Source organism: Molossus molossus, unplaced genomic scaffold, assembly GCF_014108415.1.
Source record: "Molossus molossus isolate mMolMol1 unplaced genomic scaffold, mMolMol1.p scaffold_m16_p_2, whole genome shotgun sequence".
NCBI classification, from domain to species: Eukaryota; Metazoa; Chordata; class Mammalia; order Chiroptera; family Molossidae; genus Molossus; species Molossus molossus.
Window position 1 is genome coordinate 147,375,541 of NW_023425355.1, and position 25,337 is coordinate 147,400,877.

A 25,337-nucleotide genomic window follows, 5' to 3' on the forward strand; every position below is an offset into this window, starting at 1 on the left:
TTCGATTCCTGGTCAGGGCACATGCCCAGGTTGTGGGCCCGATCCCCAGTGGGGGGCGCGCAGGAGGCGGCCCATAGACGTTCTCTCTCATCAATGTTTCTCTCCCTCTCCCTTCCTCTCTAAAATCAATAAAGAAAAATTATTTTTAAAAAAGAAGAAAGATTCGTGGACACAGACAACAGTGTGGTGATGACCAGAGGGAAAGAAGGTGGGGTTGGTAGAAGGTAAAAGGGGGGATAAACGGTGATGGGAGGAGACTTGACATGGGGTGGTGAACACGCAATACAGTACACAGATGATGCATCACGGAATTGTACACCTGAGACCTATATAATTGCTCAACCAAGGTCACCCCAATAAATTCAGTTTTAAAAAATGACGTCAAACCTACTACTTCTCATCTTCTTCCAGGACCCACAGATCCACAAGGGCCTGGAGAAGGTCACCTTGGTCTTTCTTTGTCCTTGAACAATGACACAGGGTGATAAAAACATGATATAGCAGATGTTCCACGTTCGCTCCCGGGTGGGCGGAACCACTTGGGTCTCACTGAGGTCCAAGGCGTGACTCAGAAAAAAACCCTGGAACCTGAGAATTGAAAACACAGGCGGAGGCCATTACTTTTGATCCCGAATGGATGAAATGAGTCCGCTGAGCACTGCTCCTGAAGGTCTTTGTCACGGTGCGTTGGTGGTTGGTAACAAGTAGCCCCTTTCTGCTCCTCAAGCGTTGCGTGCGATGTCATCTTCCTTATCACACCCACAGAAGGGGAAAGTCCCACAGCAGGGCTGCAGCCATGGTTTCCACATGGTGTTGAACACAGACAGCTGCTGTGGGACGGGGGTCAGGGTCCTCCGGTGCTGTCGCACGGCCGCATGGATTCTCTTCACCACGGCGTCAAACAAGGCTTCGTTGTCAGGGCTGAGAGGTCGCGATTCCGAAGGGTCTCTAGAAATGTCAAACAGCAGCGGAGGGTCATGGGAGGTGACATCTCCGACGCAGGAACAGGTTCCGCTTCCGTAGCAGGCTCCAGCGCCCTCCGGGGAAAATCTGGGAGTCACGTAATGAACCTTCCACACAGTTGCACCTGGAAGACAGACCCGCAGAGGGACGCGCGGTGGTTATTGTTTTCGGATCTTTGTTCTTTCTCCCACCAAACACGTATGTTTCAAACGTGTTTTGCTGATCATTGAAGATCTCCTGCACAAAACTACACAATAGTGTTTCCTTAGCTATACAGAACAGAGCACAATTTGACCGCCAGCTTACTTGAACATTTTTCTTTTCATCTAATCGTGAGAGCCTTTGGAGACAATGCTGACTACCTGGATGGCTGCTATCATCCTTGAAATGCTCATTCATGTCACCAAACAAATGTATGTGTTCATTAACTTCCTCTTCTTTACCCCTCCTTTCTCTCCTTCTCCCTGTCTTCCTTCTTCCCTTCCTTCCTCCCTCCTTTCCTTCCTTCCTTCCTTCCTTCCTTCCTTCCTTCCTTCCTTCCTTCCTTCCTTCCTTCCTTCCTCTCTTCCTTCCTCTCTTCCTTCCTATATAAATGACTATCAATTGTATTTATTCATTTATATTTTAAATCCTCACCCAAGGATATTTTTCTGTTTATCTTCAGATATAGTGGGAGGGAGGGAAGAGAAGGAGAGAAAGAGAAACATTGACATGAGAGGGATACATCAACTGGTCGCCTCCTGCACAACTCCAACCAGGGCTGGGGATGAACAGCAGCTGAGGTGGTGCATGCCCTCAACTGAAATTGAACCCAAGACTCATTGATCTGCGGGCTGACACTCTGACCTCTGAGCCAAACCAGCCAGAGCTTCCAGAAGTCAATTTTAGAGAGAAAACATTCTTTGAAATTCCCAGCCTTGGTCAATAAGGCTTCCACAAGCGTCCATCAGTGCGCTCTTTGCAGTAAAACTGTGCTTTCTTAATAAAATGAGACTAAGTCACCAGACTGGATCTTTCATCTCCTTTGCTCTTCTACTTTCTTCCTAGATGGAGTACAGACTTGATGCCCGGAGCAACGGCAGCCATTTTGCACCCACAGGGTTAGAAGAACAAGAATTTAAAGAAGCATGCCAGAGATGTGTGAGTAGAAACACAAAAGACCCCTGACTGTGGCATTGAGCCCTATACCAGCCCTAGCAGAGACATAATCTACAAATAAAAAGTTTCTGTTTGTTTTTATTTTACTTGGAAGACTCATCCACATGGACATGGAGAATGGATCACGCTGCCAGTGATGGCTCTCATGGGAGAAAACCCTTGTCTGTCCTGCAAATTGAGGCAAGCCTACTCAAGTAAATATTCTAAAACTTTATCCAACTATCTCTCTGAAAGAACTTCCTTTCACAGATGTAAAGCAATCAGTATTATTTGTTAATTCATATTTATTTACAGGAATCCTACAGTGTGAAGGCGAGACAGAAACAATGAATAAGAAGCAGCAGTTAGTGACTGATGTGTGAGTTACAATAAAGTTTACTTCCTTTTGCTAGTTTTTTCAACGTTGTTAATTATGGATATTTGTATTCTCTCTCTCTCTTTTCCCTTCCTCTCTCTCTCTCTCCCCATATTTATGCATATGAGCTTATACACACACACACACATACTCACACACGTATCGTCTTACTGTAGTACAATAGCTGCTTACATAATTTTCCTTAAAAAAAATAAAATAAAATAAAAGAGAGTCCTCCTGGCTGGGTGGTATTTGCACATGATGTAACTACCTGCCCCCATCAGAGAAAAACAACACAGGACTGTGTTCCTATCATGTGCTCACATGCCAACCATCTTCATACTCACAGTCTTTCTGATGCCACCTCACAGCGTGCAGGTACACCCCACAGTAGTGGAAGAGGAACTCATGGTTGGAGTGGTGGACCCTGCCTTCCAACAGAGGCATTAGGTTCTGGCCGTCAATCACTCTTAGGAGAGAAAGGAAAACACAGAATGTGGTGGGCGGGTTTGGTTTAGTCCCCTTGCTCATCACAGAAAGAGAAAGAGGAGGAGGAAGACGGAAAGGAGGAGGAGGACATGGAAGAGTCAGATTTTTAAAAGCATATGACACATCTTCAGTTACTTTACAACAACAAAAAAAAACAAAACAAGAAAGGAAGACATATGATACATTTTCTAAGACAGTGGGAGAAGGCAGCTATTGGAAATGTTCTTGTAATAACTTGAAAGAGCATGAATGAGTGTCATGGGCGAAAACATTGCACTTTTCACTTATTTGATAGAAGAGAGATTCCACTGCAGATTAATGTACACCCCCTCCCACCCACCCACACAGAATCAAACCATTAGACCATGGTCATGCAGTTATTCGTTTTAAAGCCCATAGAGAAATGTGACATAGTTCATCACACATATGTAGACATGTGATTCCTTTTATTCAATCATTTATTTGGCCAATATTTACGTAAGGGTTTATGGATAAAAAAGGGTGTAGGAATGAGACAAAATACTGCTTGAGGAATATAATGAAGTTCAGATTCCACGCACTACATGAGTATGACATGAGAAAGACCGTAAGACACAAAGACGCAAACAGACCATCTATGTCACCATAAACGAAGCAGAGAAAGATGCCAGGCAGTCTTAACATAATATTGAAAATAAAGTCACCTGCTTCACAAATGCACACAAAATTATCTAACTCATGTTGTCGTAACTCCAATCGATCTACCCAGACTAGAAGCAAGCCATGGTTTCATACCTGTCCTGGGGCAATATTCCTCCACTGACATATGACAACGTTGGGTAAATGTCCATTAGGCTGGTGGGCTCGTCGATGACTTTGCCAGCCTCCAGGACGGTCGGCCACCGGAATATTCCTGGGACACGGATGCCCCCTTCCCATCCGCCCATTCCTTTCCCACCTAAAAGCAAACATGAAAGGTAAAGATGAATTCAACTCAACCTTACCATGCTGCACTCGACTGGAAATTAAACCTAGACGTAACTTTCCTTGCTTTATGATATGGCTATGAGTGTGCTATACTCAACAAGAGAGATACAAGTAACCATGAGCCATAATTCTTGCCTTCAAAAGGTGAAAAGTCTAGGGTCAAGGGGGTCAATGACAGGGTGATGAAAAACACTAGGATTTGGGTGCTCGGCACACAATGGAGTAGACGCATGTCATACACCTGGAATTTGTACAATGTTGGTAACCAGTGTTACCCCTAATAAATTTAATTTTAAAAAATCACCCCCTTGCCCTGGCCAGTTTGGCTCAGCGGTTAGAGCATTGGCCTGTGGTCCAGAGAGACCCAGGTTTGGTTCCAGCTAAGGGCATGTACCTCGGTTGCAATTTGTCCCTGGCCCTTGTTGGGTCATGCAGGAGGCAGCCACTCGATGTGTCCCTTTCGCATCGATGTTTCTCTCTCTCTCTCTCTTCCTCTTTCTCCCTCCCACTCTATCTAAACAAAAAAATGAAAAAATGTCCTTGGATGAGGATAAATTTAAAAAATCACCCGCTAAAAAGCTTTAAAAAGAAAAGGTGAACGTTCTAGTTGTGAAATTTCATCACTCAAGTGACAAATTTAGTCATGGTATGTAAAATTAAGAGCTGTCCTAACCTAACTTCAGAGTTTCAATATTATGAAAAATGAGGATAGAATATCCCACAAACTAAAAATCTATAGTTTCTTTTTTTGGTTTTATTTTGTTTTTAATTTTTTTTTTAATTTGCAGTTAGCATACAATATTATATTATTTTCAGGCATACAGTGCAGTGATTACACTCTTATAAAACTTATAAAGGCATCACCCCAATTACGCTGCTATCACCTGACACCCTGCATAACTATTAAAATATTATCGACTATTTCCCTATGCTGTATTTTACATTCCATGACTATTTTTGTAACTGCCAATCTGTACTTAATTCCTTTGCCTTTTTGCCCAGTCTCCCAAATTTCCTTCCTTCTGGCAACAGTCTATTGTTTTCTGTGTCTATGAGTCTGTTTTTTGTTTGGTTTCTTCATTTAATTTGTTCTTTAGATTCTCCAAAAACTGAAATTGTATGGCATTTGTCTTTCTCTGTCTGACTTATTTAACTGAGCATAATACCCTCCAGGTCCATCTATGTGGTCTCAAATGGTGATAATTCATTCTTTTTCATGACTGAGTAATATTCCATTGTGTATATGTACCAAATCTTCTTTATCCATTCAGTTATCAATGAATGCTTGGGTTGCTTTCCTCTCTTGGCTCTTGTAAATAATGCTGCAATGAATATAGGGGTGAATCTGTCTTTGTGAATGAGTGTTTTGGGTTTCCTCAGATATATGCCCAGGAGAGCGATTGCTTCATGAGGGAGTTTTATTGAAATTCTTTATGCTTCATTGGAATAACATCAGGTTGTCAAACATGAAAAAGTGAGCAAAGTTCAAAGCAAGACTAGAAATACATGTTCTCCCTGTGTTATGGTTACCTCTGGGGGGTAACCACTGATTTCCTCTCTACCCTGATTCCAAGTCTAGAGGAAGAAGGAGAAGAGAGGGAGGTAGAAAAGGTGTTGAGAAAGTCTCTTAGACAAAGGACATTTGGAACATTTCTGAGCACAAAGTTGATGCTTCAAGAACAATATAAGATCAAGTTACTCATAGTGGAAGAGAAATTGGTGCTGGATTTTGTCGAATGCTTTTTTTTAGCATCTATCAATTTGATGATATCATTTTTATCTTTCATTTTCTTTATTGATTTACAAATATTGTGCCAGCCTTGCATCTCTGGGATGAATCCCACTTGGTCGTGGTGAATAATTTATTTTAATATATTGCTGGATCCAATATGCTGGTAATTTTGTTGATCAAAAGAGACCCAGAGTTATGGAAGTAGGGAACAGATCAACAAACCTCAGTAAAGATCATAAACACTTATCCAGAGAAAAAGAAATGAGATGTTTTAGAGAGGGAAATGCTTCCGAAGCAGAGCGAGCAGAAAATGTCTGTAGAACACCTGTTGTATGAACATTACTTGAAACTAGGAATTTCAAAGAACACACAAGACAGTATCTCACTAAGTAAATTGGGGGACTTGAAATGGAGAAAGATTTAGGTACGAAGACTCCAGTCTAACCAATGCCTAAGCCCTCTACCAGGCCCGAAGAACCATTCTGTATGAAAAAGAAGACAACACAGGCTCTCTGAACAAAATTATATATGTTTTTTGTGTTGACAAGCAATAAACAAACATAAGCTTGTCCTGAATCTTCTCAATGCAACTTAATAACAGGAACTCTGCCCGGCCGGTGTGGCTTAGTGGACTGAGTGTCATTCCGTGAACTGAGAGGTCCTGGTTCAATTACTGGTCAGGGCACATGCCCGGGTTGTGGGGTCCATCCCCAGCAGGGGGCGTGCAGGAGGCAGCCAATCAATGTTGATCAATGTTTCTCTCTCACATTGATGTTCCTCTCTCTCTCTTCCTTCCTCTCTCTCTAAAAAATCAATAAAAACATATCATCAACAGATGAGTGGATAAAAAAACTGTGGTACATGTACACAATGGAGTACTATGCAGCTGTGAGAAAGAAAGATCTCTTACCCTTTGAAACGACGTGGAGGGACCTGGAGAGTATTATCCTCAGCAAAACAGGTCAAACAGAGAAAGACAAATACCACATGATATCAGTTATTTGTGGAATATAATGAACAAAACAAGCTGAGGAACAAAATACACCCAGAGACATGGAATTGGGGTGCAAACGGACAAGCCTCAAGGTAGGGGGGCAAGGGGAATGGATGAGATGAACCAAAGAACTTATATGCATGTATGCGTAACAATGCTGAAGGGGGGTGGGGGGCGGGATGGGGAGGAGCATGTTTAGCAGGGAAGAAAGGAGAAACATCTGTAACAAAAATAAGTTAATAAAAATTGGAAAAAAATTAAATTAAATTTTAAAAAAGGTAAAAACAATAATAATAATAATAATAATGATAATAACAGGAAGTCAATGAGAGGTACAGCGGACAGCAAATACACTTTCTAATGATTCCTTCTTGCCGCATTGCTTGGCCGATGCCCAAGAGCACAGTCTGTGGGGTTAGTTGTTGGATAATCCAACGTGGCAGCCACCAGAGTCAGAAGAACTCACGTGCAGTGAGGCGTTGCAGGCTGAGTAAATGAAATTCGCCTCCCGTTATCAGGCTCACCGTACTTGATAACACCCGAAGACATCATTGGCTGTCATAGCTCAGGTGAGGCGTGGTTCTGACAACTGGCGGGTGGAGATCAGAGAGGCTGCTCACCACCCTGCAGTGCACAGGACGCCCCCATCGGAGAGTCCTCCAGCCCCCGCCGTCAGTACGTGAGGTCCAGAAATCCGACTTTCATGTCATTGAGACCCTACATCCTGACTTCCTTGAGGTTCTCATCACTTCGCACATGTGTGTCCTAAACTCTGGACATGGCCCCCAAACTCCATCTGCTTTTATAAGGGTGGGTGACTCATTGAAATCTCCCAACAGCATTGGCGCGCGGATCGGGGTGAAAGCAAAGCTGAGCAGGGCGGCGGGGTGGCCTCACCTCTGTAGACCCCGTTCCAGCCTCCCAGGTGCGCCCCGCCGGCCTGCACCTCCAGGAAGGCCCCGTTGTCCGAGGTGAAGTAGACCAGCGTGCGGTTGGCCAGCTGCTCCCGGTCCAGGGACTGCAAGATCTTACCTGGGGGGGTTGAACACAGGACACTCCTCACATTTCAGCCAGAACCACCGCCGGTGATCATGCCCTGACTCTCATTCACGACACGTAACAGCATCGCTGAATGAGATGTGATTCTCTATTTGTAATATTATGTGAGAAATCGCTAGTATACACTGCTCTAACAAATATATAGTATCCATGATGTATACCGTATACTGTGTATTTATATGTTATATATGATACAGAATGCACTTAATATAGTATATGTAGTATATAGTACGTAAAATAAGTAATCTATATTTATCATTATTTGTTATAGGTGTCTGATATAATATGTTATATAGTTATAGTAACTATATAATAGCTACAACTTATTATTACATTAAAAATACAGAACATACTTCCATTAGTTTGGGGGCTAATGGGGGGAAGGGGGGACATCTGTAATACGTTTAGCAATAAAAAAATAAATTAAAAAGTACTTATAATAAATTGGAATATATAATATGTATCATAATATGTACTAAATATAACCTTTATATATGTTTATAAAGATGGAAAAGAAGTCAGTGTCCCTGACTCAATCACCAGTATCATGTTCTAAAAATTTTTTTTGCAATCTTGTAAATATTTTAAACCTTATTTATTGCAATCCTATAAATATTTTAAACATAAATATTACATAACATTGCATTATATAAAAAATATATAACATGCAATACGTACAAATATAATAAAATAATTATAACTATGAATGTATGTTATAAATATATCATACACATATACTTGACAATTATATGTCATACAGTAATGACATTGGATAATTGTTCATGACTGTGATTTTCAACCTTTCTTTAATCTCGTTGCACCCAAATAAATTTTGTAGCACACGCAAAGAAGATTACAGTGTTCGCCTACCTGACAAAAAATCTAGGTCTACTTCTGATTCATTCACACTGGACGGCTATTGCTGTCTTGGCCTTGTCACTTTAGTACCATCCAAGGGAAAACAGGTCACTGTCCCTGACTCAATCACCAGTATCATGTTTTAAAAAAAAACCCGCTGCTTTATGGCATGAGAGTAACATATAGTACTGCATTAAATCATGTGTACTTTTATTATGTAGCATGTCATACGTCGATTTACTCTAGAATCATATGGCTTTATATATAATATATAAGAAAATAGTCTTTATAAATTGCAATAATGTGCAGTATATATAAATTCTATAGCATACAATATATTGCAAAGTATGCAATAATGTGTCATTTAAAGTATCGTCAGCCCTGGTCGGTTTGGCTCAGTGGTTAGAGCATCAGCCTGCGGACCAGAGAGTCCCAGGTTCGGTTCCCACTAAGGGCACGTACCTCGGTTGCAGTTCATCCCCGGCCCCAGTTGGGGTTGTGTGGGTGGCAGCCAGTCGATGTGTCTCTCTCACATTGATGTTTCTCTCTGTCTTCCCCCCTCTCTCCCTCCTGCTCTATCTGAAGATAATTCAAAAACATCCTCGCGCGAGGATAAAAAAAGTGAAATAAAATAAACTTTCATCATTCCCCACACAACAATTCAAATAGGCGATATGAATTAGGCCCAGCAGTTAAAATTCATGTATGCGTTCGAATGGAAAAGAAATCATCGTCTAAAAAGGGACATCTTGCCCTGGCCGTTTTGGCTCAGAGGTTAGAGCATCGGCCTGCGGTCCAGAGAGACCCGGGTTCGGTTCCCGCTAAGGGCACACACCTCGGTTGCAGTTTGTCCCCGGCCCCGGTTGGTCGTGCGGGTGGCAGCCACTCGATGTGTGTCTTTCACATCGATGTTTCTCTCTCTCTCTTCCTCTCTCTCCCTCCTGCTCTGTCTGAATTTAAAAAAAGGAAAAATGTCCTGGGGTGAGGATAAAAAGGGACATCACCCGGTGTCAACAAGCAAACCCATCCACCTGGCTCCAGGGATTTATCGCCCACTCTCTCGTTTCTGCATCTAAACTGTACGACTTTCTCTTTGTTCTGGGTGTGACTAAGCTGGTTCATACTTCGCCCGACTCAGCAAATACTGTGTTCCTGTGTCGACGATTCCTTAAGAAGACAAAGAGCGTTGTAAAAAACATAAATGGATAATAATAATAATTATTCTAAAACGGATGTAGACACATCCCACACTATTTGTGATTCTTGTAGGGACATTTGCCATCAACACACAACACCATCCAGGGTCACTGAGGGACTCGGGGTGGTCCCGCCATCCAGCCTGTGACCCCTGCATTAATCTTGTTCCATTCAAAGATATAAAAAATAATGCTCTTGGCTACACAAAGAACTCCTTGTGTGGACATCAACCCATTAGCCGGGCTATTTAATTATGGCTTCAAAGTGATTGATTTCAGAAGCCGCATCGGCCGTTTTAAGAAATGCCGTTGGGCCCTGGCCAGTTTGGCTCAGCGGTTAGAGCGTCGGCCTGCGGTCCGGAGAGACCCGGGTTCGGTTCCCGCTAAGGGCACGTACTTCGGTTGCAGTTTGTCCCCGGCCCTGGTGGGTCGTGCGGGTGGCAGCCACTCGATGTGTCCCTTCACGTCGATGTTTCTCTCTCTCTCTCTCCCTTCCTATCTCTCCCTCCTACTCTATCTGTACAAAAATTGGAAAAAAAAATATCCTTGGGTGAGGATAAAAAAAAAAAAGAAATGCCGTTGGCACAAATTAAGACTGTTTTTTTTGAAGTCCAGGGTTAGCAAGAGGAAAATGTTAAAAGGCCCACACGAGGAATTACATACGAATGATCAGCCTGCGTTAGACCTGGGAATAGCATGGACCGTAAGGATCATGTGTAACTTAGACCAAGCAAATAAAAAGGATTCAGATTCTTTTCTCTTTGGAAACATATATGTCAATGCCCCTGCGTGTGCGATGCATAAAAACGTCGGTGCGTCCACGTCCGTGGGAACAGAATCATCGTGCGATCTCTTCCTGGACGAAAATACAGGCAAACAGGCCAAGAGCAACAGGAGGCTGGAAATATTCGTGAAAAGTACACATGTCCTTGCGACGAAGTTTGCAAAGGTTGCTGAGCTTCTGAGGGCCCAGGAAGAGAGTGTTATTGTTTATTCTGGGCCGCGGTGAATAACGGACTGAACAGCTTTGAGTTTCAGAATCGTCTGAAACAGGACGATAACACGCAGAGGAGACGCATCTCGGGCGGGTCGTCTGCCTCTGGTTTTGTGTGGTGTTTGTTACCAACGAAGGAGGACATGCAACGTATTGCGGGGCTGTTACATGGAGAAATGCCCGCTTTTGGGTTCTTTCCCGAATAAATAACATTAGCCCTTCACTGACTTCCACACCTTTTGTCACACACGTATTCTGCGTGTTGACCTAGATTGTGAGAATGTTGACCTCATGACTTGTCAGCAACCGATCTCAGACAGAGAATTAGACAGAAATGCCCTTTGCGAAAATACAGCCAATGCAGCCAAGCGATGTATTTGGAAAGGAGTTTTTCGGGAAGAAAATCATCATCAAGCAAAGAAATCATAATTCGACAGTTACACAAAGGATACAATGTTGCAGCTGTTTTTACTGTCACAGTTGTAATGAGTGTCAATGGTTGGGTTTATCTCCAGAAAATTAACTATATCTACATTTAAATTTATAGCGTGTATAATTTATATATTATGCACAGTATAAGTGTATAGAGCAAAAAATAACAAGTAGATATATATAGAGAGAATAATATCTACACCCTATATAACTTTATATCTGTGTCTATCTATTATCTACTTATCTATCATCTATCTATCTATCTACCACAGTATAAAATGTAAGCCAGTAATAGGGTTTTTGCATTAATTCAATGAGCTTAAAATGAGTTTTGGTGTTAGAAGATTAGTATACTTTAATGAAGGCCTCGAGTTGTTCCTATTCAAATATTATTTTTTTTTCTTATTTCTTTTTATTTTATTTTATTTTTGTTACAGATGTTTCTCCTTTTTTTTTTACCCCATTGACACCCTCCTCCCCATCCCCCCCACTCCGTCCCTGGCTTTGTTGTTCGTGTCCATTGGTTATGCGTACATGCATATAAGTTCTGTGGTTTATCTCTTCTCTCCCCCCACCACCCCTTCTGAGGGTTGTCAGTCTGTACCCTACTTCCATATCTCTGGGTCTACCCTCTTCCTCAGACTGTTATGTTCATTATATTCCACAATTAAGTGAGATCATGTGGTATTTGTCTTTCTCTGCTTGGCTTGTTTCACTTAGGATAATACTCTCCAGGTCCCTCCATGTCGTCTCAAAGGATAAGAGATTTTTCTTTCTTACAGCTGCATAGTACTCCATTGTGTACATGTACCACAGCTTTTTTACCCATTCGTCTAAACACACATCATGGAAACAGAAAAGGAGAAATCCACTCAAGGATAAGGTACCTCTGCAATACTAGAAGATCTTACCTTATAAGTCAGCTAGACTTGGGTGGTTGAACACACTTCAAATGCATTTCAATTAAGTTAGCTCTATTTCTATTTGTAAATATTTCATTGATTGATTTTAGAGAGAGACTGAGAGGGAGGGTAAGAGAGAGAAACACTGATTTGTTTTCCACTTTTTGATGCATTCACTGGGGGATTGTGGAGGGGGCCCTGATCGGGGATCGAACCTGCAATGTTGGTTTTACCAGGACGACGCTCCAACCAGCGGAGCTACCTGGCCAAGGCCTGTGTTTCTGTGAAAAGTGCTCAACATAAATGTTCATCTGCACAGACAGCAGAGAGCTGAGTTGTCAGTTTGGGTGTTTCTGCAATGGTTAGACCTGGTCACTACCAGAAAAGAAAAAAAAAAAAGCAATGTACTGTGTTTCCCAAAGTAAAAGTTCCCGTTGAGATGAAGGAATTCTCTTTTGTGGTAAAACAGGGATAACACCTTCCCTCACTGGCTTGGCTTACACCAGCCCCTTAGCTAATGAATTATACATCGTAGTACATTTCTACAGTCACCAGACCACTCTGGCTTCGGTCTGAATAAATCTGCCATAGTTCTAAGCATTTCTTGAAAAACAGAGAAAGAGAACACGGTCCCTTCTATAGCCACCAAAAGAGGGAAGAATGATGATATTCTCTACAACATTATTCATCTAGCCACAGTTATCTTTTTCTGGGAAAGAGGGTATTTTTATACTAAAGATGGGGAAACCTATATTCTCCAGCTGTGACTGATGGCTTGGGGAATACCCCCCAATTTTACTGAAGCCAGATTTTCGTTCAATTTGGTGAAACTCATGTCCCAAGACAGGCAGCACAGTACGTCATTTGGGGCGATGAATACGGATTTGCTGTCTCTGCTCCGTGAGTCGGACACTGGAAGTTGGTTTTCCTGAGTTACTCACCCACCATCCAGTCCAGTTCTTCCAAATTGTCGCCGTATCGACCGTGTTTACTGCGCCCCACAAACTTCTGTCTGGTGACCAGTGGCGTGTGCACATGTAGAAAAGAGACGAACAGGAGGAATGGACGATGTTTATACCTAAAAGCAGAAAGTCACACCGAGTTATCTTTACAAATAGAGGTGTTTTTTTTCCTACTTGAACACGATCTCCTAAGAGTTGATGGAGATATTTTTTACATAGATTATCGATATCACTCATGCGAGGAACGAATTCCACATCAAGACTTATGCAGAAAGGATTTGAGGGTGATGAAGAAGACTGGAAAAGGTGTACTGACAATAAAATAACTAAAGCAATGTCTTTTGATTTTCTGTATCCAGTATAGCATGCAATATAAAACAGCAGCTTAATAAATTATTCTTATCTTTATTGGATGGATGGATGGATGGATAAATGGATGGATAAATGGATGGATGGATGGATGGATGGATGGATGGATGGATGGATGGATGGATGGATGGATGGATAGGTGGGTGGATAGGTGGGTGGGTGGGTGGATAGATGGATGGATGGATGGATGGATGGATGGATGGATGGATAGGTGGGTGGATGGGTGGGTGGATGGATGGATGGATGGATGATGGATGGATGGATGGATAGGTGGGTGGATGGATGGGTGGATGGATGGATGGATGGATGGATAGGTGGGTGGATGGATGGATGGATGGATGGATGGATGGATGGATAGGTGGGTGGATGGATGGGTGGATGGATGGATGGATGGATGGATGGATGGATGGATGGATAGGTGGGTGGATGGATGGGTGGATGGATGGATGGATGGATGGATAGGTGGATGGATGGATGGATAGGTGGGTGGGTGGGTGGGTGGATGGATGGATGGATGGATGGATGGATGGATGGATGGATGGATAGGTGGGTGGATGGGTGGGTGGATGGATGGATGGATGGATGGATGGATGGATGGATGGATAGGTGGGTGGATGGATGGATGGATGGATGGATGGATGGATGGATGGATAGGTGGGTGGATGGATGGGTGGATGGATGGATGGATGGATGGATGGATGGATAAGTGGATGGATAGGTGGGTGGATGGATCGATGGATGGATCAATAGATGGATCGATGGATGGATGGATGGATGGATGGATGGATGGATGGATGGATGGATCGGTGGGTGGATGGATGGGTGGGTGGATGGATGAATGGATGGATGGATGGATGGATGGATGGATGGATGGATGGATAAGTGGATGGATAGGTGGGTGGGTGGGTGGATGGATGGATGGATGGATCGATGGATGGATCGATGGATGGATGGATGGATGGATGGATGGATGGATGGATGGATGGATAGGTGGATGGATAGGTGGGTGGGTGGGTGGGTGGGTGGATGGATGGATGGATGGATAAATGAATGAATGAAAAAGTCATTTTGAGCCCAGACAGTGTGGCTCAGTGGTTGAGCGTCGACCCTGAACCAAGTGGTCGTAGGTTCGATTCCCGGGCAGGGCACATGCCCAGCTGTTGGGCCATATCACCCGTGGGGGGCATGCAGGATGTGGCTAATCTATGTTCTCTCTCATCGATGTCTCTCCCTCTCTCTCCCTCTCCCTTCCTCTCTCTCTAAAGTCAATAAAGAAAGAAAATATTAAAAGAAAAAGTCATTTCGATTCTCCCCACCTATTGCCTGAGAATTCTCTGTGTGACATGAGTTAAGAAGAATCGTATTCTAAATACAGACACAGACGTACTGAGTCCAGGTTCCAGACACTCCCTACTCTCCATTTTCCTTGTGATCTCAGTTACACAAACGCTCAACATTTAACAGGACACAGCGTTTCCAAGAACCCAGACTCTTTATATCATGACGTGTCCATGAGATTAAGTACTGATAAGGCAGACAAGGGCCGTGCCTGTAAAAGATAGCACACCATTGACAGAAAAGTTCTTTTTCAGTTCTTTCTCCTCCTCCTTTCTGCTGCCTGGAACATAAGCATAATGGCTGGAGCCCTGGCATCTACTTTGGGCTATGAGGCTGCTCGTGCAGCATTTTTAAAAATAGCAAGATAGAAGACGCTAAAGCGCTCATAACAATCAAGAAATACACTTTTCTCTTTTATATCTTAGATTTCAATGCCTCCTGTAGTCATTCTAAACCTACTTCTTTATCTACTTTCACAACGGGCATTGGAATGGGTGAGGAGCATTAAAGACTGGGCATGTTTGTTCAACAGCAGCCCAAGCTAACTTGAATTAAAATGGGTGTGACAGGCAACTGTATCACCATTCTGACGGTGGTGTTAGAACAAAAGATAATAATAATAATAAAGCATGGACAGTCACAAAGACTTACGAGAAGGAGGTCCCATCATCTACTCTTCCACCCCTTGGAGTTATAATATGTCATCTCCATCACCCCTTTGCACCCCAAATTAGCAGAGTAAAGAAACAAATCAATGGCTGTCCATGCCGACAACATTAAAAGACCTGTACCTGGTCATCTAGAAGTGATCTGCTGTGGAAACAGAAGAGACATGTCCCAAAAATGTTGCATAGAGCGTCCTTGAACCCAAAAAAGGACTTGTTGATTATTCAAAATTCAAGTTTAACCAGGCGTCTTACCCTGGGTGATGTCCTTGGGTGTCAATTCTGAACTTGAATCCTATCTTTCTATGAGGTGAAGAGCTCGCCTTGCTACATGGGTTCTTATACAACATAGAAACTTTAAAAGGATGCATCAACAGAGTCACTTCCCAACCGTTCGTGGACAGACAAGTCTTTTCGGGCGATTTCTGAGGCCAAGCAAGTTCAAGACCAACTCCCATGAATCAATCAGTGTCGATAACAATCCACATGGCTTCCACGTGGATTACGATTAAGTAATCCAAGTGGTTTTTGTTCGTTTGTGTCCTCAACGCAGTGAGCAAAACCCATGCCTTTGTCATTTCTGTGTCCCAAATATGCAGAAAATAGAATCTACTTTCCTCTACTCAAGGAGCGATTCTGCTATCCTGCGAACATCACACGCACAAAAGAGGTCATATCCCCACAATGAAGGAATCCCACCTCCCTGGGTTTGCTTTTGTTATTGATTTTTAGAGAGACAGAGAAAGGAAGGGAAAGAAAAAGAGGGAGAGAGAGAGAAATATAGATTTCTTGTTCTACTTATTGATGCATTCACTGGTGGGCTCCTACCAGGGATGAAACCTGCAACCTTGGCCTATAGGGACAACACTCTCACTGACTGAGCTACCCGGCCAGGGCCCCTGCTTCTTTGAAATAACAATAAAAGTGCGGGAAGGGAGGGCAGAAACGAGCAACGACCTGTCGATGAAGGACAGGGCCTCCTTCAGCAGGAGCGAGGGGACCCTGCCTTCCGTCATCGGCTGCTGGATCACTGCGTGGTCCCGCATCACGATGCAGTTCCAGCGCCGGACAAACCCGTAGCTGCAGTACCAGGACGCGAGAAACAGGAAGGCCAGGAGCCCGAAGGTCACAATGACCGGCCACGGGACCGAGAACCAGCGGGTGAAGTTGGGAATGAGCAGTAGGATGGGGACCAGGCCGACGGCCACCGTGGAGATGCTGAGCTTGACCCGGAGCCAGCGGTGGAGTTCAGGCACCTCAGAAGCCCGGCAGTCACTCAGGAGGCCGAAGGGCAGCCCGTAGAAGTCGTCAAACCCGTGGTTCAGCGGGTGGGAACAGTGGTCATTCCGAGAGGCACAACTCAGACCTTGATGCCACTTTCCTGAAACACACAAAACCGAGACAGTAGCAGCACGAACGTCAGTCTGTCTGCACAATGTGGATCTGTCTCAGGAGCAGCTAAGAAGGACCTGCACTTTCTTGCCCTTGACAGCTCTTATTGGTCTCTCATCACCTCCCTGGACATGCTAAGGTGTCCCTTTGTATGCTTCCAACACCTCTTTGCCTACAATTGCATCTTTCAGACCAAACTTGGGCCACGGACACTTGTTTTCCTTGCAGCAGGACAGATGTCGAGAAGGACGGGACAGTGTGATTCACAAGGAACCATACGCTGGTGCATATCCAACGCCTCCAGGGTTCAAGATTTCCCACGTGGCCGGCACGAGCTGGGAAGCTAGAACCTGCGTCTCGGTGTCTTCATGGTCGTGTGTTCTTGTTTCCACGGACCAGCGGTGCAATTGCAGGTGACAGATTCAGGGATTTCTGACTTTCTCCTTCTACCCACTGAAAAATAGCCAGACGTCTGTGCTCACAGCTACTCTCCAAGGTCCCCAAGACGCGGATGATAAACGGCGGAAACGTACTGTGACCAAAAGGATTCAGCCAACGACGGCCGTGCCCTCGGGTGAGCACGTCCGCGCGGGTCAGGTACGAATTCATTCACACGTGTGATTGTATGTAATCCTTTCCGGACCCTTTCTCACCGATGAGAAAGCTACTCCCTAGGTTCACGGGGAAGCCCGAGGTCTCCTGAATGCTGGCTGAGCTGGCCTTGAAGCCAGGTTTGGCGGTGCGCTGAGTATCCCTAAAAGCTCATTTAGAAGATGTTTATTCACAAAGATGCTGGTGGGGAGGGGTCATAGGAATAAACTCCCTACGAGTCACATGTGGGTGATACAAAGTCACGTTTTATAAAGTGAGGACCTCTTAGCCCAGCGGGTGTGGCTCAGTGGATGGAGCATCATCCCATGGACCATGGACCAGGAGGTCACCGGTTCGAATCCCGGTCAGGACACAGGCCCAGGTTGCAGGCTCGATGCCCAGTAGGGGGCGTGCAAGAGGCAGCTGATCCATGTTCCTCTCTCATCAATGTTTCTATCTTCCTCCCTCTATGTCTAAAAAAAAAAACCAATAAAAACATATTTAAAACAAATTATAATGAAGCGAGGACAACTTAGATGATGGAATAGTGACCATCCAAATGGAAAATCCTAAAACTAGCGAGTGTAAGAAGCAGGGACCACGTCTCAGAATGATTTGCTAACAGCATCTCTTCTTAGCGGACTGCGTCATGGGGCCAGAATCCCATGGAATAAACTTTCGGGGTGACATGCTGGCGGTCATCCTCACCCCCCAACGCCACCACCCCACAGACGTAGGACCGCAAGGATCCAGTCTGCAGGCTCATAAGCGCCTCCGCTTCATCCCTGTGTCTGCGTTCAGTTCTCAACTTTAAAAAGACGTCTTTAAAAATACACTCACTTTTTGCCTCCAAAGCAGGACCCCACCCTACAAGATGCTCCATCTGGGGGGTAACAGTACAGGAGCATATCGGATTTTAATTCCCACGCTTATCCCAATACCTTGCTCTGGGCGCTGAAGGTCGGCAAACACTGGGCCTTCAATTCGTTCCTCACTGTCCCCACCCAAAGAGAAGTCAGCTTGCGGGGGCCCAGCTGACGCCCCTGAGCGGGAAGAACGGGGACCCGGCGCCCCGTGTTTCCAGGCCCAGAGCCCCCGGCCATACCTATGAGCCCCGTGCGGTAGCCGCGGTGCTGCAGGAGCTTGGCAAACGTCGTCTCGTTGGTGGGAAGACCACCTGAGCCTCCAAGCCAGGCGAGGCCACGGTTCAGGTTGAAGGCAGAAGCCATCCCTACACACACAGGGGCAGACAACAGACCATCACCACAGCCCATGTCCGGGCAGCAGGCTCGAGGGACTCCTATGCCGTCCTGACCCCCCCGTACCTCGTCCGTTCCCCCCCTTCCACATTTTTCTCTTGCCTTTGCGTATACACGTGCCCCCCTATTCCCACTGACCAAATGCAAACGTCCTCTTGGGATCAGGACACGAGAAAATCATGCCAGAATTTCATATTAACGAGAAATATACATTTTTTTTTTTTCAGCATAGACACGCCCCCGATACTGCCTAGAGCACCGTGGGATGAATAATATGCACGTTGAGTCCAGAAATTATAGGGAACTAGGCACCTTACTCTGGGTGACGTCCTTGGACATCAGTTGGGCACTCGATTCCCAGATTTCTTTGGGGCGAAGCGCCCACATCTGTATGTGTCCTCCCAAAACCTTCCTCTGAAGTTTGGGTCCTGGCTTCAGCTTCTAAACATATCGCTAAGCATTGATCTATTTAGAAATTCCGATATTAGCCTGTGGAATACAAATTCCATGTTGTTCCGCCCCCAAAGCTGCCTCAGGGAATCACTCATGATCCCCAAAGTCAACGAGGCCAGAAATGTACGGGTTTTTCTGGAATTTGCCTCCTCATGGGGCCTCACGTCCAACTTACTGCCAAGTCTTAACACTGCTAAACGGTTCTGAAATCTGTCTCCTGTGTCAGAGCTTTGGAGAAGAGTTTCACCCGGGCTACGCGACGGACCCACCAGCTGGTCCGTCTTTGGAAAGGTTCGCCCACCCTTGGCAGGCTGATAAGAAAGCGCTGGGGTGTGGTTCCCAGGCCCCCGGACGCCCCCGTAAGGTCTGCTCAGCACACCTTAGACCTGACTCCTTGGAGGTCAAGAAACAGCGTTTTTTTTCTTGATTGATTTTTAGGGAGAGGGAGAAGGAGAGAGAGATAGAAACATTCATGTGAGAGAGGAACATGGACTAGCCCCTCCTGCACGCCCCCCACTGGGGATCGGGCCTACAACCTGGGCCTGTGTCCCGACCGGGAATCGAACCGGCGACCTCTTGGTACAAGGTCGATGCTCAACCCCTGAGCCACACCAGCCAGACTCAAGAAACATCTTCTAAAAAGACATTCCTGCGGTGGGTTAGGGGCCCCTATGTTGGTCACTGAAATTCTAAATTCCAACTGTTATTGCATGTTGACTACCAGAGAGACCACATGCGTCTCGTGGTGACTGTGTTTTTCCTGTGTTCAACTACCACGAATAGACCTATAAATAAAATATACCCTACAAAAGTAGACAGTGGAGCCCCAGCTTGTGTGACTCAGTGGGCGGAGCGACGTCCATGGACTGAGAGGTCGCCGGTTCGATTCCCGGTCAGGGCACAGGCCCAGGTTGTGGGCTCGATCCCCAGTAGGGGGCATGCAGGAGGCGGCCCATCCATGTTTCTCTCTCACATCGATGTTTCTCTCTCTCTCCTCCCTCTCCCTTTAAAAAAATCAATAAAAAATATTTTTAAAAAATAAATAACACTCATAGAGAAAAAACCATCATTGAAACACAAACGACAGACGCCCGACTTCTCAGAAGCACAGTAAGTCTCGGGGAACACCCTGTGCAGGTCGCCATCCCCCACCCCCTGGTGGATGCCAGTTGGCACACTTTTACAGGCTGGTATCAAAAAGGATCATCAGCCCTGGCCGGTGTGGCTCAGCGGTTAGAGCGTCGGCCTGCGGTCCGGAGAGACCCGGGTTCGGTTCCCGCTAAGGGCATGTCCCTCGATTGCAGTTTGTCCCCGGCCCTGGTTGGGTCGTGCAGGTGGCAGCCACTCGATGTGTCCCTTTCACATCGATGTTTCTCTCTCTCCCTACCTCCCACTCTATCTGAACAAAAAATGGAAAAAAGTCCTTGGGTGAGGATATAAAATCAATAAAGAAAATTATTTTATTAAAAAACAGCAAGTTGATGTGTCCCTTTCACATCGATGTTTCTCTCTCTCTCTCTCTCTTCCTCTCTCTCCCCCCCACTGTGTCTGAACAAAAATTGGAAAAATGTCCTCGGGTGAGGATAAAAAAATAAATAAATAAGGATCATCACAATCTCAACTCCACCTTGGTGTTCGTAATGCCGACGTCACGTGAAGCTACGAAGGCAAATATTAAATTCTGATCCTCGCACTGAACTTGGTTAAGACTGAAATTTTAAATTTCTGTTTGATGTGTGTGAGAGAGACAAAGAGAGAGGAGGGGGGAGATTCTACGTCACTCTTGTTTATTCCCATTTTTTTCCTTCTGGTTTTCCAATCTGGCCCTCAGAGGGTGGCCAGACCCCCTTTTCTTAAAATAATGAGCTGGTCTGTCCGAGCTTTGAGAGACAAGGGCCCTCTTGAGGTCTCTTTCCAAGTAGCCCAGAAACTGCTCGCCCGCACCCCAGAGCCTGTCACCGTCTGCACGCAGGTGAGCAGGTGCCCCTAGCAAAGGACACACCTGTGTATGCGGTGCAGGTATACCACTTAGATCCTTGATACTCTGAGTGACCTTTTCAGAGTCATCAGGACGAGCTGCAAACATGCCCGATAAGAAAGCGCTGGGGTGCGGTTTCCAGGCCCCCCGACGCCCCCGCTCACCGGATCGGACGGGGTAGCGGCCGGTCAGGAAGGCAGCCCGGCTGGGGGTGCACACGGAGGCAGCCGCCAGGTGCTGGGTCAGCCTCACTCCCTCTCGGGCCAGGCGGTCGATGTTGGGTGTTCTGCAGGGAGAAGGACCATCCGCGAATCGGTTTTCATTCCCGATCAAATAAATGCACACGAGCCGAGGCCTTTTTTTCCCGTTTTGGGTCCAGACTGCTCTATTTCCGTTCAACCTAAAATACATTCTTTTGAACATTCTATGCATCTCCCTATTTAGATGCTTCTGTGGTTTGACGCAAAGACTGAGCGGCGTGTAAACCAATTTACCTCCGGGCAAAACGACCACAAGCAAATAATGATCACCGGCGACCCCCGCGCATCACAAATCGGTGTCGCTCTCTATTCCAACGCAGAAGGAGTCACTGGGTTGCATGCTGACCCTGAAGTTGATGGATAACTCAGAGCTGATACACTGTGAATGTTCCTCTTGTAGTGAGATTCCTCTTTTTTAAAAAAATATTTTTAAATTTATAACCAAGAGGTGTCTTTTTTCACTCAACTCATTTTGTTTGGCTGATAGTCTCAGGTCTTGAAATCGCTGCCAAATGTGTTTTAACACCTCGAACGCTCCGTGCAGACAAAGGTGCTATTTCCAGCATCCTTCTGGGGGGCCCCGTCTGTGGCCTAGTCCCGTGTGGATGGGATCGGGGTGCGTCTGAGAGCGACGGCATGAATCCCAGCTTCCGTGGAGAAGACAGACAAACGCCTCCTCAATGCCTAGCTGATGGAGACATGCTCTTAAGTAGACCAGCCGTCAGTCTATAAGAAAATGCTTATAATATAGGGCTATACTGAGATCGTCATTTCAAGGTGAAATAATGTTTTGTTTTGGTTTCTTCTTTATTGATTTTAGAGAGAGAGGAAGGGAGAGGGAGAGAGAGATAGAAACATGGATGAGAAGGAACATCGACTGGCCGCCTCCTGCACGCCCCCCACTGGGGATCGGGTCCACAAACTGGGAATCGGACCAGGAATCAAACCGGGACCTCTTGGTGCAGGGTCGACGCTCAACCGCTGAGACACACCAGCCAGATGGAAACACTGCTATTTAAATTCAAGCTAAGAGCCTGGCCGGTGTGGATCAGTGGTTAGCGTCGACCCTGCACCAAGAGGTCACCGGTTCAATTCCTGATCAGGGCACATGCCCAGGTTGTGGGCCTGATCCCCAGTGGGGGGCACACAGGAGGCGGCCAGTCCACGTTCTCTCTCATCGATGTTTCTATCTCTCTCTCCCTCTCGCTTCCTCTCTCTCTAAACTCAATCAAGAAAGACTATTTATAAGAATAATAATAAAATAATAAATAAATTCAAGCTAAGAGGCATCAACGGGATTTGTCTGGCGATAGGGGCCAGGCTTCTAATGGAGGTAACCGGGTGCCAGAGGTTTCAGAAAGAATTCAAGGAAGGCGGTGAAAAACTCAAAATGAATTTGGTCTCTCTGTGCAGTGGAATATTACACAGCCAGGAAAAGGAGTGAATCTCTGACACAGGCTACCACCTGGACGGACCGTGAGCACAGGATGCTCCGTGAGACAAGCCGCAAAAGCACCTATGGTATGTTGTGGGGTGAATTACGTTCTCCAACATAAATATGTTCAAGCTTTAATGCCCCACAACCTCAGAATGGTCTGCACTTGGAGATAGGTCTTTAGAAAGGTGATTAAGGTAAAATGAGGTCACTGGGGTGGACCCTGATCCCATAGGACTGGGGTCCGTATAACAAGAGGAGGTGAGGACACAGACTCACACAGGGACGCCCACGTGAGGACACGGAGCAGACAGCCGTCCACACGCCCAGGAGAGAGGCCTCCGGAGGCACCAGCCCCCAGGACTGGGAGGCATGAATGTCTTGTTTAAGCTGCTCTATCTGGGGTCTTTTATGAAAGCTCAGCAAACAAACACATGATATGATTCTATTGATATAAAATTTCTAGCACAGGTCCAGCTGGTGTGGCTCCGTGGTTGAGCGTCGACCCTGCACCCAGAGGTCGCCGGTTCGATTCCCGGTCAGGGCACAGGCCCATGTTATGGGCCCAAACCCCAGTGGGGGGCGTGCAGGAGGCGGCCCGTTGATGTTCTCTCTCATCCATGTTTCTATCTCTCTCTCCCTCTCCCTTCCTCTCTCTCTAAAATCAATGAAGAAAAAAATATTTTTAAAAAATATTCAAGGCAAATTCGTGGAGACAGGGAGCAGAACCCTGGTTCCCAGGGGGCTGGGGGCAGGGAGGGGACTAGGGCATAACTATCCGCAAATACCCTCCTTTCGGGAGGGGCTGAGAACCTCTAGATCCAGACAGCGGTCAGGGTGTGGCGCTGCCCTTCCTAAAGGCACCTGGACTGAGGGCTTTGAACGGGTTAAAGGGGGTGACGTGCGGGTCACCTGTCTGGTGTTTTACTTATTTGTTTTCTGTAGCTCGGTAATAAACACAGCGGCTGAGAACAGAGAGGCCGGTAGCTGACCTGACCTCCTGCAGCTTGCTTGGGGCGCCCTCTGGTGTTTCTGTTCAGAACCGACTCAGACTGTGGGTGCACCTCCTCAGTCATCCTATCTCCCCCGCACCCCGGGTTTGTTTACCTCACTGTGTGATTCCCGTAGCAGCTCAAATCTCCCACCCCAAGGTCGTCTGCCATCAGCAGGACAATATTGGGCCTGGAATTCCTGGTCACAAACATGGCCTTCGGACCTCCAACCATGCAAGACAGGGTGACCCACAGCCAGAGATTCCTGCAAAAATGGGCGGGGGGAGAAAACACACACAGAGACACACAACCATCAACCCACCGTTGCATGTGAAGCAACTTTCACGCAGGAAACAGCGTTATTCTGAGCAGTTGTTACTGTTCAGCGTGACTGAGCTGGGTTCCTGAAGACACAGAATTTTTCCGAAAGTCCCGTGTTATGTTAATCTCATCGAATTGGCCATCTGACAGGCATGGGGGCATTGAACCCTCAAAACTTTTCAAGTGCTTTGAGTGATAGGGGACCCTCTGAAAAACGTGGCCCGGGGTTCAAGTGTGAGGCCCACGGGGTTCATTTTTTTACATAAAAATAGAAACGAAAGGAAAAATCAGTTGCCCACAGCCAGCTGGCGGGACTTGATTTATTTTGAGGCTCAGCTGTAGCTTCGGACACGTGCCATGAGTTTGTCATTTCGCCGGGAGCCGCTCGGACTGGAAATTGTGAGCAGAAAATCGAGTCACTTTCTGGGTCTGAGCCCAGGACTCGATCATGGATGACGGGTCTCCTGGGGTTGACTCCATCCGTGCACAGAGAGGAGTTCTCTCTTTTCATCAGGAAGAAATGATGTGCACAGAACAGGTGGGGGACGACCACCCACCGCCAAACCAAAAACCAAAATGAAAAAAAAAAAAAAAGCAATTCTTTTAACGTTGAAAATGGACATTTAACACGAAAATAGTGCGGTAAATTTTCTGTGATTTCTTTTATCTTTATCGTTGAAAGTATTACGGACGTCCCTCCTTTTTTCCCCCATTGACACCCTCATCCCATCCCCCCACCTTCACCACACAGTCGTCTATGTCCATCGGTTGTGCATATCTGCATATCGGTTTTTTAGTTTATCTCTTCCCAGCCCTCCCACCCCCCCACCCCCTGATCCATTTGAGGTCTGTCAGTCTTTTCCCTACTTCCGTGTCTCTGGTTCTATTTTGTTCATCAGCTTATTTTGTTCATTATATTCCACAATTCAGTGAAATCATGTGATACTTGTCTTTCTCTGCTTGGCTTGTTCTGCTTTGGATAATACTCTCCAGGTCCCTCCATGTCACCTCAAAGGATAAGAGATCCTCCTTTTTCACAGCTGCATAGTACTCCATTGTGTACATGTACCACAGTTTTTTTATCCATTCGTCTACTGATGGGCACTTGGGCTGTTTCCAGATCTTAGCTATCATGAATAGCGTCACTACTCCACTGAACTTTAGACTGTGGAATAATCCACACAGAATAGCTCAGTGCTGAGATATGCAGGAAATGCACATTAA

The 25,337-nt window shown here is 45.8% G+C and overlaps 1 protein-coding gene across 1 annotated transcript; it reads right to left on the reverse strand.

Annotated features, from left to right (window-relative positions):
• Nucleotides 1-722: 722 nt before the first annotated feature.
• Nucleotides 723-24,005, reverse strand: ARSH (arylsulfatase family member H). The gene is made up of 9 exons (XM_036270199.1): nt 23,908-24,005; nt 21,270-21,391; nt 18,521-18,646; nt 16,390-16,813; nt 13,040-13,176; nt 7,555-7,689; nt 3,740-3,902; nt 2,809-2,945; nt 723-1,087 (listed from the first exon to the last, which is right to left on the reverse strand). Exons 1-9 carry the CDS (start codon nt 24,003-24,005, stop codon nt 723-725), a joined length of 1,707 nt encoding a protein of 568 aa, XP_036126092.1.
• Nucleotides 24,006-25,337: the final 1,332 nt, after the last annotated feature.